At 36.4% G+C, this 19,702-nt stretch overlaps 1 protein-coding gene across 1 annotated transcript in view; it reads right to left on the reverse strand.

Annotated features, from left to right (window-relative positions):
- The window catches only part of LOC125670462 (protocadherin Fat 4-like), a 249,559-nt gene that overhangs the window by 110,905 nt on the left and 118,952 nt on the right, over positions 1–19,702 (reverse strand). Inside the window, exons 27-29 of the mRNA XM_056161239.1 lie at positions 18,640–18,767; positions 18,187–18,305; positions 17,166–17,341 (exon numbers count right to left, since the gene is read on the reverse strand). Of these exons, the coding sequence (XP_056017214.1) occupies positions 17,166–17,341; positions 18,187–18,305; positions 18,640–18,767 (423 nt within the window). The remainder of the gene's footprint in view (positions 1–17,165; positions 17,342–18,186; positions 18,306–18,639; positions 18,768–19,702) is intronic.

Here is a 19,702-nt window from a genome sequence, read left to right on the forward strand (position 1 = left end):
TCTAATATTGCGAAAATCAGAGTTTTGGCCGATTCATACACCATGTATGGTACTGTTACCATTGATATATTGCAATTTAAGTTTTTAAAACTATTTATAGACACAAATACTATTGGGTTTTTTTTGACAGAATTTATATGTGATGCTGAATCCAAAACTGGTTGAAATAGTTTGTATTGTTAAGAAAATTAAATGCATATAATTGCACTCATTATCTTCTCAGTTTCTCGTGCATATGTCAACCTCTTATCACATAATGGTCCTCGAGGAAATGGATCACTTAATAGGTTTGTAACTGACTGTCTATATATTGTGTTGATCAACCTCATAGAATTGTGGTGATCAACCTCATAGACTGCGCGTCTGTGAGATTGATCAACCCACTACATATCTGTGGACAGTCCGTTACAATTCTAATATATATACTCGTGTATACACACACACACACACACACACACATATATATATATATATGTGTGTGTAACCATTTATACAAACGAGGTTACAAGCCGCTATCTGTCACTAATGCCATTGATGAGGTTAAAACAATCGACAGGTCTTCACTGTTGCAGTACAGGGAGAAAACGAAATGCTGTAGAGTACCTCTAGTCACCACTTACCACCCTGCATTGAAGGACCTAAACAAAATCCTAAAGGATAACTTCCCGAAACTCTTGGATAATCCTAGATTGGCAAGAGAATTTGGTGAGCCACCAATGGTGTCCTTCAGACGACCCAGGAATATCAAGGATTTGGTGGTAAGGGCCAGATTAGACAACCCCCTACCCAATGGAGGCTTTTCAACTTGCTCTGACAAGCGGTGTTTGCTTTGCAAATTTAGCCATAATTCAGAAACGTTCCAAAGCTTCACTACAGGCAAAACGTATAAAATATTGGGTCAACTCTCCTGTAAAACCAACAACTGCATATACCTCATCAATTGTAAACAATGTGGACAACAATATGTTGGGGAAACTACAAACATCAGACTTAGGACCAACAACCACCGATCAACCATCAAAACCAAACGCGTGACCGAACCCGTAGGGGAACATTTCAACAAAGAAGGTCACATTTGGCAAGACATGCAAGTGGTTGTTATTGATCATAACCCATTATGGACCGATGCAGAGAGAAAGAGCACGGAAAAATCCTGGATGCACCGTTTGAAATCATTCCGTCCAGGTGGAATGAATAATTTGAATGATTTCACGCGCATGAATCCAGGATAAATCCTTAGTTAAAATCAGTTTCCATAGCCTAATCGCCAAAATTCACCCGATAAGATATCTTATTTTGTTTGATTAATATAAATACAATTCGTTTCCCCGGTTTCAAGGCTCTGACCTTGAGTTCCTTTATTTAACCTTGAGTTCCCTGTTTAGCCATAGCGAGGATTCCCAGGATTGCGATTGTTGTTTGACCTTCAATACTTCCTAATTATGTTAGAACATCGTAAGAAATCATTAGAATTATGAAATTTTATAGCTCTCTCTCTCTCTCTCTCTCTCTCTCTCATTTTTAAAATTTTAAAATAAAAAAAGGGGGGATGATAATAAAGGAAAAAATGTATTGACCTTGAAGACTAGTATTTTATTAATATATCATCTTAAGACCTCTAAACTATGGTAAAACATTATTCTAAATCAACATAAATTCGGATTCGCATAGCTCTTTATGTTGGGATATCAGAATTTCTAGAATGCGGCTTCAATTTGTCTGACCTTGAAAAATATATTACCTTGAAAAATAAAAATATTATTGAATCTTTTTCCTTAGACTTCTCTCCCATTCACCTATTCGATTGTTGATTTTAATGCTAGATCAGTGTCCTTTGATTGACTTTGTGTGTTGTTTAATCGTGTTCTTCTGGCAATCATTATTTTTCGCTGTTCACCATATCCGAATCATCAATGGTACGGACTACCTAATATTGTTTTGAACTTAATCACTCCATATCATTATCTTCCCACCATTTTATTCCATAATCACATTGTTTTGTAAGATTTCCCTCTAAATTCTTCTGATTTCTGTAATTTCTAAGAATAATTTTATTTTCATCCCGACCCGACCATGGTACAAACTCTCTAAACCATAGTCAGTAAACACGCTTTACAACGTAACCACCACCATTTTTATCACTCAGTACAATAGTGTATCACTCTTCTCACCAATGTAGTTTATCGATACTTGTCGTTTTTGTGTGTTATTTGTTTATGTAATTTATGTCTCTTGATAAAGACGCGGGTTGCGTCGAAAATTTGAGTTTTAAATAACCAACAGTGTCGTGGCCTTTTCAGTGCTTATATATATATATATATATATATATATATATATATATATATATATATATATATATATACTGTGATTCTATTTTCTACAATTAGAGCTTCATTATCAGTTCCAATGAATACTGGACATTAAAAAAGCCTATTTAGTCGACATTGTCTGTGTTAATTTCATGACGGCAGCCATCTGGGATTCAAAATGGCCGCCAATGAAGAAATTGAGGTGGCTAACGTTCTTTTACGTAAAAATAATATCTATAGAGCATGTGTGCAAAGTTTCATGCTTGCATCATTAAGTGCAATATTTTTTTTTTTTTTTTTTACAGATTATGCCCCACTACAACACGGGTAGAACAAGTAACTCGTGTTGACGCCTTAACGCTTCTAAATAGTAGAAAAGGTTTATTCCCACGCAGATTTTGCGTAATTCACTTTACTGCATATACATGTATAGTATATCGACCTGAGAAAATAATCCCAGAATTAATGTACGTACATACAAATAAATAGTGTGACCATGATTGTACATTTAGATTGTGCAATATTTGTATATTTTTTATGCGGATAAAACTGTTTATTGTACTGAACTATATGTGAGGCAGAAATGTACGCAAAATATTTCATCTTTGTATTAGAGACAAACGATGCAAAAATTACAAATTTGTGGAAATGAGACAATTTAAGGAGTAAATACATTTATTGAGAATGTCTCTCATAAATATAGGCGTAAAATAATCAGAAATACTTGTCAAATCAATTTGACATTTGGGCACGGATGTAAGTAAGAGAGAGAGAGAGAGAGAGAGAGAGAGAGAGAGAGAGAGAGAGAGGGCTTAAGAAAGATAATAAACGTATATAGAATCCATGTCAAGTGAGAAAAAATGAAATATAATAAATTGTGCTTTTGCCCAAACTTGAAAATATTGAAATGATAATTCGTGTGGGCTCAATTTCGTACACGTACCAGAGCTCGTTGCTCGTTCTTTGTAGCATGTACATGTATAAGGGTTAAATTCATAACTGCAGGCTCTTACATTTTTCTCTCATGTAGAACTTCTCCCACTTTTTAACCGAACAATATTTATGGTTTGTAATGATAATAACAATGATTTATTCTAACATTTGATATTGATGAGTGATCTGCAGTTTTCCTTGAATTTTCGCAGTTGATAGTCCTTATATTTGTACTTTATGAATTAAATTTCTGATATGATAAGGAAGTTTACTTTCACTCTTATGAACACGTTCTTTTTTCATTTTTGCCTTGCTATGAAAATCGATCCTTTGACTTTGTGTTCCAAGTGACAGTAAACGGTGAACGCACGGTGAGCGCAAAACTGTGAACGGAGAGCGCACGGTGAAGACAAGGAGAGCGTACGGTGAACGCACGGAGAGCGCACGTAAAAATGGTAAAATAGAACATTAATTTTGGAGTATGACCGATAGGTGGCGTTAGTCTCGCTAAAGGGTATATAAAGAAGCGAGGCGGTGGATTCAACATCATTTTGGCACTTGACTCCAGAGTGAGAAGATCGGCAGTACCGTAGATAAAAGGTAATATTCATATTGTTTATTTCTTTTGATTAAAATCAGACGTGACTGAACAAGTCTTTCCTGTTTTAATTAATCGTAATAATCAAAACTCGAGCTGTAAAAGCTGGAACTCAAAAGAGCCAATTGAGCCGCGTTGTAAGAGCCGGGAGCCAGAGTGAGCCGAGCTACCAGAGCTGAGAGCCGGATTGAGCCAAGAACCGGGAGCCAAACAGAGCCACGACAGTAAAGTCAAGCACCGGGATTTGTACATAATTGATTAATAAAATTGTAAATACGTTACTTCAATCATTTATATGTATATATTGAACTGCTAGAATCCTCAGCAAGTTATCTGAGGGATCTCAACCGCCGCATTTTGCGAATTAATAGGGATACACGCTACAAATTTTGGTGGCAGCGGTGGGATTACATTCTAGCAGTGTCAATTATGTTTTTTTTTATATCATGGAGGATATAAATGCCACGATAAGGGAACTTGAGCAGCAAATTGCCTCTTATGAACTGGAGTTGTCTAGGCATAGTCACTCGACACCTTTAAAACCTGTTAATACACCCAGCCAAATCGGAATGGACTCCGGGTTTAGAACAGCTTGCACAATTACTGACAGTGAGCCAGAAGAGCAATCAGGAGCCAGGAGAAGATTCATCTCACGACATTCACAAGACAGACACAGAACGCGATGAATACGACCTTAGCCCTTATCTTAATAAGGAAGACAAAAATGTAACAATGAGACGACCTCAGGCTCATAAGTCGTATTCCAGTGCAAGACCAAAATATGAGACGCACAGCTCCTATGCAGCAAAGGGACGACAGAGCATCCCGAACATAAAGCCAGCGACTTTAGATTACAAATCACACTTTGAAGCGTGTGCGAAGCTGTGCCAATGGGATGAGACGACAAAAGGTCTATACCTCTCCGTATCATTAAGTATGGTTCCACGTAAAAATCAGGCAAAATCACATTTTCGTGATAAGTCCATGTTCACGAAATGAACCCAAACTTAGCATACTAACTCACCGTGATATGTTTGGAAAACATACAAAGTAGTTTTGATTTATTTCGCCTTGTTCCAAAATTATGGACAGATAATTATGAACATGGAGAATTCACGCTTAGTGCAAATCTATACAAAACACTACTTGTAATCCCTTTGAAATCTAAAAACAGCAAAGCAGGTATGAAAATATATCATTATATAACATTAAACAAATAAAAAAGGCATGCTCTGAAATAAATATTTTTTTTGAAAGTTTCAATATAACATTTTAAAACCTCTCTGAATGTTTCGATTTTAATGCAATTTCGGTTATCGTTCTTGAATTTAACCTCGATGATCGCTAGGGGCGCTGCTTTGTCAACACACTAAGTGCGCGGAATATGGCGGATCCAAAACTGAATGCCGTGTAGGACAATATTCCGACAGAGTGTGAACTACCCTCAAGCCTCCTCTAAAGGAAACGAATATATTTACCTTCGGAGAGTGTCAGAAATACGTTGATGTATATGGCGTCACTGAAGATAGAACGTGTGTGGAGCAGCCGACAACGAAGACCGAGCAACATATCTTATATGACATGTCACCAAGTCGGCGCATTCCGGTAATTTCAAATGGTGTGATTTACATATTTAATAAGTCAAAATTCGCAATATTTATTATTCATGTTATTACTAGCATAAAAATCATAACGAATGTTGTATTATACAATGTAGCATTGTATGAGACGACTGTGTGCAGATGACACCCACTCCCTTGTTTCAAAAAGTCATACTTTCAACAGTTACGCTATGATATGGTTTAGGCCTAGGCTAGTCGACGGCATGTTTCATTTGTAATGGTCTGCAATAATAGCAGACATCTACGTATCCTCCACACAAACGCCTCTTGTCTCAGATAGAAATGTAGATTATGCCTAACTGAGGATCAGTAGGAGTAGGTATCATCTCAAAAGAGTGCAGTTTGGTTTTATGTACTACATGTAGATTTCAGTCGAATTTGCATATAAAAATTTAAGACATGATATAACTTTGTGAGATGCAATGTTAAGTATATAATGTGATCATATTCTTTACAAGTCACAGATAGCTAAGTGGTTAGGTACCGGGTTCAAATCTCAGACTGGATGGGATTTTTTTTCTTCAATTTATTTTATATACACATTATTGTTTTTTCCTTCAAGGTGTTCTATATAAACACACACAAATTTTTTAAATATTATTTCATATGCACAAAATCATTTCTTTTAGTGGTCACCATTCAGCTCTTGACAAATCGGAATTCATATTTTAAAAACAGATGCATACTATTAGACATATCAAAGAAAATATTTAGGGTCTGTAGTTTTTTAAAGAATTCCATTTTATTGTAAAACAATTCATAATGTTAATTATATCTTGACATTTTTATTAGATATCTCTTATATTACTATTTAAAGTCTGCCTCAATCTGATATGGTCATGGGGACTGGTTAATGTATGGGTTCTTGAATTTATATTTCTAATAATAATATATAAATATAACAAAGATCAAGTCATTTAGCTAATGTATATTTCTTTAAAGTTTTCATACCAGCATCATGGAGTGTCATTACCATCACTACATGCATTGGAAACCTCCGTGGTAAATACATGTAGCACATATGTACCAATGAATGTAAAGTGTAAATGTTTTATAAACCTCAAACTTGGTAGAGTAGTATAATATTATATAATAATCATGATATACAAGCACTACATGACCCCTTCTGATAATGTGGTCAAAGTCAACCAACCCCCAACCCACCATTATAGGAAAATATTGGTCACTCAGAAACCAGATTCAAAACCTGATACAGCTGTTGCCCTGACTAGTACCCGAACCTACTTGTCACTGATTTAGAATATTTGGAACACCTTCTCAATGCCATATACAAGTTTCTTTAAGCATTTCTTGTTTTCAAAAGTTTTATATGCTGTTTTAGTATTTTATTCTTTCTAACTACATGTATAATTTAAAAATCAATGTGTACTATGACTACTAGGCTCTGAGTCGTGTACTTTATTGAAAGTTTTATGATATAAAATGTTCAAACATTCTCAAAAACTAGAAAAATATATATTATATACATGTATATTGAGGAGAGAAAAATAAGTAAATTCTTGTGTCCTGAAAATCAGTGTCTATCTTATTGTATTGTAGGTCTCTGCAAAACCCAAGGATATACTAAAGTGGTAACAGGAGGAAAATCAATCAAACCAAGTGAAAGTACAAGACACTATTACAAAAGGAAAGCAAAGGAGTCCATAAATTCAATGTTGAACATCAAGACAGTCTAAAATATTGAATCCAAACAAAATATCAAAACTCTATGAAGAAACAAATGACAAATTGTCAAATAAACATGTAAGCATTCTTATATATGGTGTTTTATTCAAATTATTTCAACTGAAATTCCTAATGTACCTAAATTCGAAAGGGAAACAACTTATGAAAAAATTAAACACCAATGGGTTGAATTGTGTAATGAAGTTGTGTTGACATGCAAAAATACATGTATAATGTGATGCATCATAGAATAGCTCAAATGGTCTATTTTATGCAATTATTGGGCTCTTCACCCACCCCTTTCTGGATGGAGAAGGTAAATACACGAGTCACAAAACCTCCATTCCCACCCTTATATTTTTTTCTGGATCTGCCTCCGTTTTGTAAATATGTTCGTAACAAATATATTTCCGTGCCCTTTTTGTTCCTTTATCATGTTTATGCCTTGTTTGGGGTTACACTTTTAAAAAAGTATGATTTTGAAATAAAATTTTTAAGCTTCAAAGAACTCTTCTGCGTACATCTTTCAGTATACAGTTTATAAAGGATCTAAACTTACATTTTGCAACTGTTAAAAATCTTATAGATAATGGAATGTATTGATGAAATAATTAAGAAATCATTTTCAATTCACTTTACAGACACTAATATCTACATGGATTATGTAAAACAGTTGTTTTGTCATCTGAAAGCAACCTGTAATCATACTTGGTAAAAGATAGTGCCATAGACATGATAAATGAGTCAACTTACATTTTTTAAACTACATTATTGAATTTTAAAACAATCCCATTTCTACATTACATGTATTTTCATAAAATTATATAAAGTCAATATAAACTGTCCAAATTTTACAATATGAATGACACAAATGTCTGCAGTTTCTGTTCTGATTTTTATTTTTTCCTGAACAAACATATGTATTATACGACTGTAAAAACGTACATTTCACTAAAAGTTTTTGTTCCACTCTTACAAAGGATTCATAAGGAAATCAAGTGATAAAAAGTTTTATTTTAAAATTTGAGCCATATCATGTTTCTAGAATTGTTAGCCAAAGTTTAAAATGTCCAAAGGCTTTGTAATAAATGTATTAAATTTCATATTACACAGAGCAAAAATGAATTCAAAATGATTTTTCAAATAAAAGATATTTTCAATGAATTATTTAGGGTAAAACACAAAAGTTGATAAATTATGTCTTAATGTTTTATCATAGGATTCTCTTGAACATGTTCAATGTATTTTCAGTTTTGTTTTTCTAAAGATATACGTTTTTAAAGAACATGGGCATTCATTCTCTTTATACTTGGGACTAAACTGCCAATCTCTTGTTATTCGAGCAACCTACAACGTACGTCGTTGACCAGCCTCACAAGAGTTGTTGATAGGTGAATTTCAAAATGAAAAACACTTGACAACCAAGCATTTTTTCTTTAATCTGTTAATTACCCACAAACTCACAACTATCCAGCCAAAAATACTTGCAAGTTAAACTCTCCATTCAGTGCAAACTATCCTATAAAGACCGGTCTAATAAGTTGTTTACAAAAACCTGAGGAAATCTGAAAGAAATGGGTTAATAATAAACGGACTTTCGATCCCGACCCAAAATGCTATGCATCGTTTCTTGCATTTACATCTATAGACATATCATTATGGTATGTAAACACATAAAGAAGATCATTTTAGATATTTATAAATATGATAATTACTAGAACATGACAAAAAAGTGTGCTTGTTGAATAGTTTGTAAGTAGAAGAAAATTTAAAAACATGAAAATATATTATTTTCCCGCCATTTTTCACAATCTTCATATATATTTTTCCGAGTACAGTAAAAACTTTCAAAAAAAAATATTGAGTAAAAATTATTCAATAGCATATACTTCATCCGTCTAATTATAAAACTTTTTTGAAAGTGTTTGCTGTTTCGAAAAAAATGGTCTTAAAGTTGGAATGTTTTTCCGTTAGAAAATCCTTTCGTTAACTACAGAAACAGTTACCATGGTAACACATAACAAATACTCACTATGACAACAGAAATTCGTAAACAGTAGCCTTCTTCTTCATTTTATATAAGCCATTTGAAAATGTATGATCTTTTCATTTAACAAAACCTTTAAGAATATATAGCATTTTTATGAGTCAATTTTGGTCAAAACATGGGTATTCTATTTTTAGTAACACAGCTCTGTGAAGGTGCGTCATATGAAAAAAATATTATCACCGAATGATTTCCTATAAACAATATTACTATATATATAAGTATCGGCTCGATCCCTGACGGTCGACTTATCACCCCCTGCCTGATTTTTACATGGAACCATACTTAAGAGGAAGTGCACAAGGTATTCTCGGAAACATATATGATGGTAGGGAAATGAGCTATGATGAGCTTGTATCTGCTTTGGATGATAGATTCGCTCCACCAGATCAAATAGATTTATACAGAACGCAGTTGAGAGAGCGCAGACAAAGAGCTTCGGAATCCATTCCAGAGTTAGGACAGCATATTAGACGTCTGGTAAATCTGGCATACCCTACAGTTCCTGCAGATGTAAAAGAGAGTCTTGCCAAGGATCATTTCATTGAGGCACTTGCTATTTCAGATATGCGATTGCGTATTAAACAGGCAAGACCAAAGAATTTGAATGAGGCATTGAGACATGCTATCGAATTAGAGGCTTTCTTGAAAACTGAACAAAGAATTGGGGGTACTAATTCTTTGATAAGAGCCGTTGGACAAAATTCGTCTGGTACAGTAGCCGACGAATTGTGTAAAGTAAATGACACAATCACAGAACTCCAGAGAACAATGTCTACAATCACACGGGAGCTGAAAGAACTAAGAGAAAGAGACTCTAAGAGATTCTAATTGGTGAAAAGATATAGAGTGCTATAACTGTGGCAAGAAAGGTCACATAAAGAAAGAATACCGCTCTAAGACAGTAAGACCAAACAGCTCTGCAACACCAAGCTCATTGCAAAACACATCTGGCAAAACAGAGCAGTTAAATCCGCAAAATCCTCCCGGAAGAGTTGGTGTTAGTGGAGAAGGGGGAATATTCATTAAAGAATATGTTAATGAGCTCGAACTTCACCTTTTAGTTGATTCAGGAGCTACATTGTCTCTCTTATCAAAACAGGCATTTAATAGAATTTACGGAAATGGCTCCACAGATATGCTGCGAGAGGTAAATGCGCCTGTACTGCAAGCGAATTCAGATCCTCTGATTACGCATGGACAGTTGAAAAACCCCGTTTATGATCAATGGTGTTGTATACAACACGATGGCCATTGTTACGAATCTGTCAGTGAACGCGATCCTTGGATTAGGCTTTCTGATAAAGAATAAATGTGTCATTGATATGAGTGCCATGGAATTACGGATTGATGGAACACCCATTCCACTCGTAAAGAAAGGATATATAGGATGCTATCGCATTGCTACAGCAGCTACAGTCCAAATACCACCCATATCAGAAATTGTTACAAGCTGCGATGTGTGCACCTCTAACAAAGAACAAATAACTGATGGTATTGCATTGATAGAAGGGGATGAACACTTTTTGAAATCAGAGAAAGGTATAATTGGCAAAGTGCTTGTCGCCACTAAAGAGTCAGTACCTGTCAGGTTCATGAACCCTAGTTTTGTTGTTCAGACTATCTACAAAGGAACCATAGTAGCGAAGTTGACTCCTGTACAATGTGTTGTTGGAGAAATGGGAACTCCCTCAGAGTCATCAAAGGAACTTTCACCAGCTTTGGAGGAGCTATTACAACGATCAAGCGGAAGGTTCAGCTCAGATCAAAAGCAAGAATTAAAATCTTTGCTCTTGCGCAATGCTAACTTATTTGCAAAAGATGACAAGGATTTTGGTAGAACTGATGTAATTAAACATTCTATCAACACAGGTTCAAAGGTTCCTATACGAAAACCCCTCCGAAGAACTCCAGTCCATTGGAAACGATACATAGATAGTCAGTTGCTTAAGGCTGATGTCATTGAAAAGTCGGCAAGTCCATGGGCGTCAGGAGTTGTCCTTGTACAGAAGAAAGATGGGAGCGTTCGTTTCTGTGTAGATTACAGAAAGTTGAATGACATCACTGTCAAAGACGCCTATCCTCTACCAAGGATTGATGAGACACTCGATCACTTATCTGGAGCACGTTGGTTCTCAACTCTGGATCTCTCGTCTGGCTACTGGCAAGTCGAGATGGAGCCTGACGATAGACCAAAAACTGCGTTCATCACTAACAAAGGCCTATACCAATTCAAAGTAATGCCTTTTGGGCTTTGTAACGCACCCGCAACTTTTGAAAGGCTTATGGAAACTGTCTTATGTGGACTTCAGTGGGAGATATGCCTCATATACTTAGATGCCATTATTGTCTTTGGCAAAATCTTTGAGGAAATGACAAATATTCTTCAGAAAGTATTTGACCGTCTCCACACTGCTGGACTGAAGTTAAAGGTAAGAAAATGCACTTTGTATGGTGAGCAGGTTGATTATTTGGGACACATTATCTCCGAATCAGATGTGACTACAGATCCCAAGAAAGTAGAAGCCATCAAATTCTGGCCTGAGCCAACCTCTGTAAAAGGCGTAAAATCGTTCCTCGGATTGTGTGGTTATTACCGGAGATTTGTTAAAGATTTTAGTAAAACAGCTAAACCACTACACAAACTGACAAACAAAGAGGTGAAGTTTCAATGGTCAGATGAATGCCAGTCATCCTTCGACTAGTTGAAAGCACATTTGATCAGTGCTCCAATTCTTGCTTTTCCAGACTTTAACCAGACTTTCATAGTCGACACCGATGCTAGTGATACGGCTATTGGAGCTGTTCTTTCTCAGAAACAGGGAGAGTCTGAGAGAGTCATATCCTATGCAAGTAGGACACTTAGCAAGTCTGAAAGAAAATATTGTGTAACTAAGAAAGAACTGCTTGCTGTTGTCTATTTTGTGAAACAGTTCAGACACTATTTGTATGGGAGAAGGTTCAGAATTCCTACAGACCATGGTTCATTGAGGTGGCTCCTCAATTTTAAAGAACCAGAAGGTCAGCTTGCTCGTTGGATCGAAATTCTGAGCATGTACGACATGACAATACAGCACCGCCCAGGATCTCAACACAGAAATGCTGATGGACTCAGCAGACGCCACTGCAGTAAGAGTAAAGATGATCCTTGCTGTGAGAAATCTGCTCGGTCTACAGAAGACCAAAAGAATCAAAAACATGTACGGACTGTTTCTGCAAATGAAAATGCCAACACTAGTGGTGAACAAAATGGCAATGATGACGGACTTTCATTAGCATGTTTGCAAAAGAATGATAAAGAGATAAACCTCGTAAAGATATGGCTCAAAAGTAGTACCAAACCAACACAAAACGATTTAAGTTACAGTGGTGTTATGTCGAAATCACTGTGGGCGCAAAGACAATCCTTGGAGATTCAAGATGAAATATTATACAGGAAATGGGTAGATGAAAAAGGAATCACACTTCAAGCCGTCATTCCATTTTCGAATAGGCGCAAAGTCCTTGATTATTGTCATGACCACAAGACGTCTGGGCATCTAGGGGTCAGGAAAACATTGAGCAAAATCAGACAGAAATTCTACTGGCCCGGATTGCAAAGAGATGTGAGACATTACATTAAAGGATGTGAAGTATGCTGCAGGTCCAAGCAACTAACCCAAAACAAAAGAGATCCAATGCAAACATTGGGAGCCGGAATGCCAATGGAGAGAATAGCTCTGGATATAGTTGGCGAGCTTCCCCAAACAGAAAATGGCAACCGGTATATAGTTGTTATTTGTGATTATTTTACAAATGGGTGGAAGCATTTTCAATGCCTAATATGGAGACAATCACCATTGCTTCGTTGTTGGTTCAGGAAGTGGTATCAAGGTTTGGAGTGCCTGTGTCCATTCACCCAGACCAAGGCAAACAGTTTGAGGGAAAGATTTTCACTGAAATGTGTAAAATTTTGAACATTAAGAAAACCAGAACAAGTCCCTATTATCCTCAGTGTGATGGTCTCGTGGAAAGATTTAACAAAACTCTGTTGACAATGCTAAAGACTCTGGTTGATAAATACCAATCAAACTGGGACGACCTGTTACCATACGTGCTGATGGCATATAGGTCAGTGGAACACGAGTCCACTGAATTCAGCCCCAATTATTTAATGTTGGGAAGAGAGGTCAGAACACCTCTTAACATTGCGTTTGAGATGCCACCAGCTATGAAAGAAATACCTGTTCAACAGTGGGTTTGGGAACTGAAGGAAAAGCTGGAATTGGCGCATTCATTAGTGCGGGAAAATGCCATCGGTTCCATGCTAAGGCAGAAGAGCCTTTATGACACAAGATTAAATTGGCAAACCTTTAAAAACGGAGATGAAGTCTATGTACACTTCCCACGATATGCAGTTAGGAAGTCTCCTAAGTTGACTCAGTTTTGGCGAGGACCCTTTGTAGTGGAAGACAAGTGTTCAGAAGTGACCTACAAAGTAAACTGTGGTGCGTATGGGAAATTTCAAATCATACATGTAGACCGTATGAGAATGAAGCATCCTCAACTTCTGAGAGGTGAAAGCCAAGTAGTTGCTGATACTACTTGTTCAGTGACAGATGATGCCAGTGAAGAAAATACAAAGCTCTTTGAAAAAGGCAATGAGCATGATCAAGAAAATGCTCGGGGAAAACGAAAACAGCGTAGGCCGAAATATTTGGGAGACTACATTGTCGATCTATATATATATACATAGCAACCATTTTATTATTTTCCTTTATCAAAATGCAGTAACACAAATATTATACATTCCCCAAGTAGTAACGCTCTTTATGTATTTTTTTTCTAATGTTTTTCAGAAGATGCCTCAAACAAAGTTAACTCCACGTAAAGAACACAAGTGTCCCATGTGCAGGTTTAGGAGCTTTGATATGGTGGAGATCACAAAGCACATTACTGAATGTGGACTAAAACAGATGGACAAAAATATCTTTGTGATCGGGTTGAATGCAGTTTTAGTACTAATAAGCTGGGGAACCTCAACAGACACAAGAAGAGACATTTTGATTTGGAACAACAGAAAGTTACGACTTCGTTGTCCAATGCTTCTCAGAGCGATAATGGAAAGGAGATGGGTATGACAGAATCAGCTCTGCCATCAGTTTCGGAGAAGCCAAATGGATCTAAAGACACAATAGAAGGAAGAAAACTTTCAGATGATGACTGGGAGAATGCTGATCGTGGAGATTTGCGGAGTATATTAGGGGAAATTTCAGAAACAGAATCTGAAGGGGAGGTAACCGTCATTAGAAAGGATGAAAAGCTGAGCGCGGAGGCAGAAGCAGCAAAGAACCCTTTACACGTTGGAAGGGTACTGAGAAAGCCAACTTCACCCATACCGGTCACAACTCCAAAACGGAAGGAACCTCTGTCATCTTCTACCGGAGTTCCTGCCCGACCTATTATTAAAAGACCACATTTGACGGAAACAGGTACTCAGACAGAAGGGAGGAGCGTGCATAAGGTCGAGTGGACCATTACAAAGTGGAAAGAGGGTGACAAAGACATTGAACATATTGTTATGATTGAGGAAGATAAATAAGAGAATTATGATATCAGATAGGCATGAGAGAGTTAATTCGTGTTCAAGGAGAACATAGTTTGAATTGTGAATTTTCATATAGTTCTGCGGTTAAACAGAACTGAGAGAAATACTGTTGATTTGAATAAAGATATAAATGAACCTTTGAGAGAAAGTTATATTCATATATATTGTGGAATTTATGCTCATAAAAGCAGATAGCTAATTTTATATGCCTTTTTAAAAAAAAGAAAATATATAGATATAGATATCATGCGAGGTCGCATGAATTTTGAGGCGTGGGTAATGAGACGATCCGGAGAAAGATATTCCGATCGTGTGGGATTTAATTTTAGAGTATGACCGTTAGGTGGCGTTAGTCTCGCTAAAGGGTATATAAAGAAGCGAGGCGGTGGATTCAAAATCATTTTTGCACTTGACTCCAGAGTGAGAAGATCGGCAGTACCGTAGATAAAAGGTAATATTCATATTGTTTATTTCTTTTGATTAAAATCAGACGTGACTGAACAAGTCTTTCTTGTTTTAATTAATCGTAATAATCAAAACTCGAGCTGTAAGAGCTGGAACTCAAAAGAGCCAATTGAGCCGCGTTGTAAGAGCCGGGAGCCAGAGTGAGCCGAGTTACGAGAGCCGGATTGAGCCAAGAGCCGGGAGCCAAACAGAGCCGCGACAGTAAAGTCAAGAGCCGGGATTTGTACATAATTGATTAATAAAATTGTAAATACGTTACTTCAATCATTTATATGTATATATTGAACTGCTAGAATCCTCAGCAAGTTATCTGAGGGATCTCAACCGCCGCATTTTGCGAATTAATAGGGACACACACACACACACACACACACACACACACACACACACACACACACACACACACACACACACACATATATATATATATATATATATGAACGGTGAAGATAACGAACAAGTGATCAGTTTCATAACTCCTATAAGCAATACAAAACAGAGAGTTGGGCAAACACGAAAGCCTGGATACTTTAGAGGTGGGATCAGGTGCCTAGGAGGAGTAAACATACCCTGTCAACCGGTCACGCCCGCCGTGATATATATATATATATATATATATATGTGTGTGTGTGTGTGTGTGTGTGTGTGTGTGTGTGTGTGTGTGTGTGTGTGTGTGTGTGTGTGTGTGTGTGTGTGTGGATGTGTGTGTGTGTGTGTGTGTGTGTAAAACTTGTACGGTACCAATTTTGATGCACCAGATGCGCATTTCGACAAATAATGTCTCTTCAGTGATGCTCAACCGAAATGTTTGAAATCCGAAATAATTATGAAGTTTTAGAGCTAAATATAGCCAAAAACATCGTGCCAAAAAAGTGGAGCCAAATTCGTCCAAGGATAAGAGTTATGCATGAGGGAGATAATCCTTAATTTTGAAATGAATTTCTAAATTTTATAACAGCAATTAAATATACATCCGTATTTTCAAGCTAGTAACGAAGTACTTAGCTACTGGGCTGTAGAGACCCTGGGGGACTAACAGTCCACCAGCAGAGGCCTCGACCCTGGTTTATATATATATATATATATATATATATATATATATATATAAAGCACAGAAATAGCAATGAACTCTTAAATGAACATAACTGCCCTAAGTGAAGAAATATTTAATATAAAGAAAATTTCACTTTATTTGGATACCCACTTCCGCCCCTACCCGTGGTTGAACTCACGACCTACAGAACTCTCCTAGCAGCATGTAACCAGCGCGCTAGACCGCTCGACTTGCCTAGATGGTCGAGCGATCTAGCGCGCTGGTTACATGCTGGGTAGGGGCGGAAGTGGGTATCCAAATAAAGTGAAATTTTCTGTGCTTTATATATATATATATAAAGCGTTATTAGAAGCATTCCAGGATAACGTCGATTTCTCTGGATCAATGACTCACCAATGTCAACGGTATGTTTTTGCATGTTTACTTAGATACAAGGAAATACAGTCAGGCTAGAACATTTCTTTAGATTTGACTATTGTGATATATCTTAATTGCCATCAAATTCAGAGACTGTCTAGTTCTCAGCAATCACAGCACTCTGGAAAGAGAATTTGAGATGGAAGTGGATGGGGTCATCTCTTCCTCTTCCTACCCTCTCTCTCCCTCTCTTTTCTCTCCCTCCCCTTTTCTCTCATTTCCCCTTATTTTCTCTCTCCTCTTATCTTCTCCTTCCTTTCATGCCCTCCCCCACGATTCCCTCCCCATTTCCTTCTTTCTTCTTTTCGTTACCTCCCTTTTATACCCCCATCTTCCCCATTACCTATATACAGTGAAGATGATGTTAGTGGTGTACTGTAATCTGACCTAAAAAGATTTTTTTTTTAAAAAATACCAGAAGATCAACCAGAGCTAGCCAAGACATACCCTTGGTCCCCTCGATCTCGTATTGCAGCTGGTTCGAATCTTTGTCCTCAGCTTTCACCATCCCTACCACAGTTCCTTGTGGTTGATTCTCCGCCACGTTAAATTTATAGTTCTTGTTCTGGAATACGGGGCTTTCATCGTTGATATTAGAGATTAAGACTGTCACGTTACATATGCTGAAATATTCATTTTTCACTTTCTATATTTTATCAATGATAAAACAAATTTTCTGAATATTGATTTCCTTTACTTGTGATATTGTTTTGATTCATTAATTCAATTTAGTTAAGGTGGCACATAAGACTATAAATAAAACTCGAAAAGTAGCTGTCTGAAAAAAATATCGGGACGGATTAGAGAGCTACAGATCTACCCTTATAAAGACCTTCGATTTACGGCGCACAAAAAGATGCCCACGGTTGAGGCCTCATATCATTGCATTCTTGTAATGCCGTCTCATATATTTAATATGAAAAATACCTAACATAATTCCCTACTATACATGTGCCTAAACATACCTTGAAATATTCATCAAAGCCTCATATGACCCGAAAACTCACAGCTTCAAATAGATCTGAATGGTTATTATTTAACTGAACTGGGATGATTTATTATCTAAAACATTTTACTAAAATATTTGTGGGGACATTAGTTCACATTTGGACGTTATTGTATCCGTATGGAAATGAACCGGGATTCGAATTAACTGGCTAATTAACATGGCTACGCCAACGAACGAAATCATTACAAGCTGCGAGTTTTCAGGTTGTATGGAAACTTTAATGAATATTCAAGGTATTTATGGACACATAAATAAGTAGGAAAATATGTTAGGAATTTTTCAATATGAAATTTATGAGACGGTGATGCACGAATAAAGTAATATAAGGCCTCAACAATGCGGACCCCTTTATGCGCTATAAATCGAAGTTTTTGTAAGGGGTGGATCTGAAGATCTCTGATTCGTTCCAATATTTTTCAGGCAGCTACAGTTCTGCAATTATTTGAAAAGACGAGAGACCTATTGAAACTAGAATTCTCTTTGTCCATGGCCTTCACAGTCAGATTAAAGCTGTGATTTCCAACGTCGAAATCAATCGGTCGATCAACTGTTATTTCTCCGGTACTGTTGATTGTAAACTAGATAATGAAGCACGTAAATGTCGCTTAAACTATACATGTACAATCATTCATACATTCTCAATATTCAATAGTACTGTGGGTTTTGCGCTATTTGACATCATCAGGAATTATTACTATAAATGCATATTCAACATTAAACACAATTAATACTACAAAGTTATATTCTAGAGTTGATGATAATTATCCATGTACTGAGAGTGTGACGTATAGAGAAGGCACTATATTTCAAAAGGTCATGAATTATGTATAAACAGGCACTAGCTCCTTAGTTGGTTTTTATCCTGTGCTGTATCTAACTCATACTTTGTTAACAGAACAATGTCAAACTTACATTGTATGAGGGTTCCTGTAGCTGATAAACAATTTTATTGAACTGATTTGTCCCGTCTCCATCCTCAGCCTTTACAAAACAGTTAAATTGTCCATGTCTGTTTTCTTCGAGATTACATTGGTAATGGTCTGCAACAAAATTCATTACACTGGTAATAGTTTACAGCAAAATACATTACAATGGTAATAGTGTATGACGAAATCCAAAATCTGAAGAAATATAACTTTGCAACAAATAGCGGGGGTTCAGAATTTCCAATTTCAATATATAATTGCTGTTTAATATCAAACTATCTAAATTTCAAATTAGCTTCAATTGTGACAATCAGTGGATAAAAAATCTTCAAACTTATCAACTTAATTGTCAGTTATAGTCAATAAGACGAATATAACATTGTTTGTGAAATTCATATTCCCTGAATGTACTCATACAAACAAAGTGTATCCAGGTTTCCTTTCATATACGACCTTGAGCAAAACAAGTTATGACCATGACATTTCACTTGGCTAAAATATGAAACCTACGTCCTGCAGAGTTAGATAGCTAGGGTAATCAGAAATAGGAACACTGTATAGCATATTCAGCTGGATGGTTTTACAGCAAAATGACAAAACACTGATTTCACATGTTTCTACTATTGGCTATAGTCTGGAGATGATCCAACAGAAATCGTACATTTCCTACTGTGGTGACATCACACAGTGACAAATAAGGAAACATTTCTTTAATGACCCAATTTTAAGTTAACACCCCCAAATTTTGCCGGTATCGTAATCAATGACAAGCCGCCTGTCAATCAAACATTTAACGATTTATCTCGGATGGAGTGACATCTGCAGAGACTATGGTCTGCCGCTACCTAATAGAGGTGTTTTGACAATATTTAACAATAACAGCCAATTCTTACCGGCTTTCTTTAGATCTTGAGGATGCCCAATATACCAGAGTTTTGATAGCTTTAAACTATACACAATTGTTATTTTCTCGTAATTAAGTTTTTGAAAGTCCCTGAACAATGCGATTCTAATACAATTGTATTTTTCTCCCCTATATACATGTTTTA

This window comes from Ostrea edulis, chromosome 4, assembly GCF_947568905.1.
Source record: "Ostrea edulis chromosome 4, xbOstEdul1.1, whole genome shotgun sequence".
Classification (NCBI taxonomy): Eukaryota; Metazoa; Mollusca; class Bivalvia; order Ostreida; family Ostreidae; genus Ostrea; species Ostrea edulis.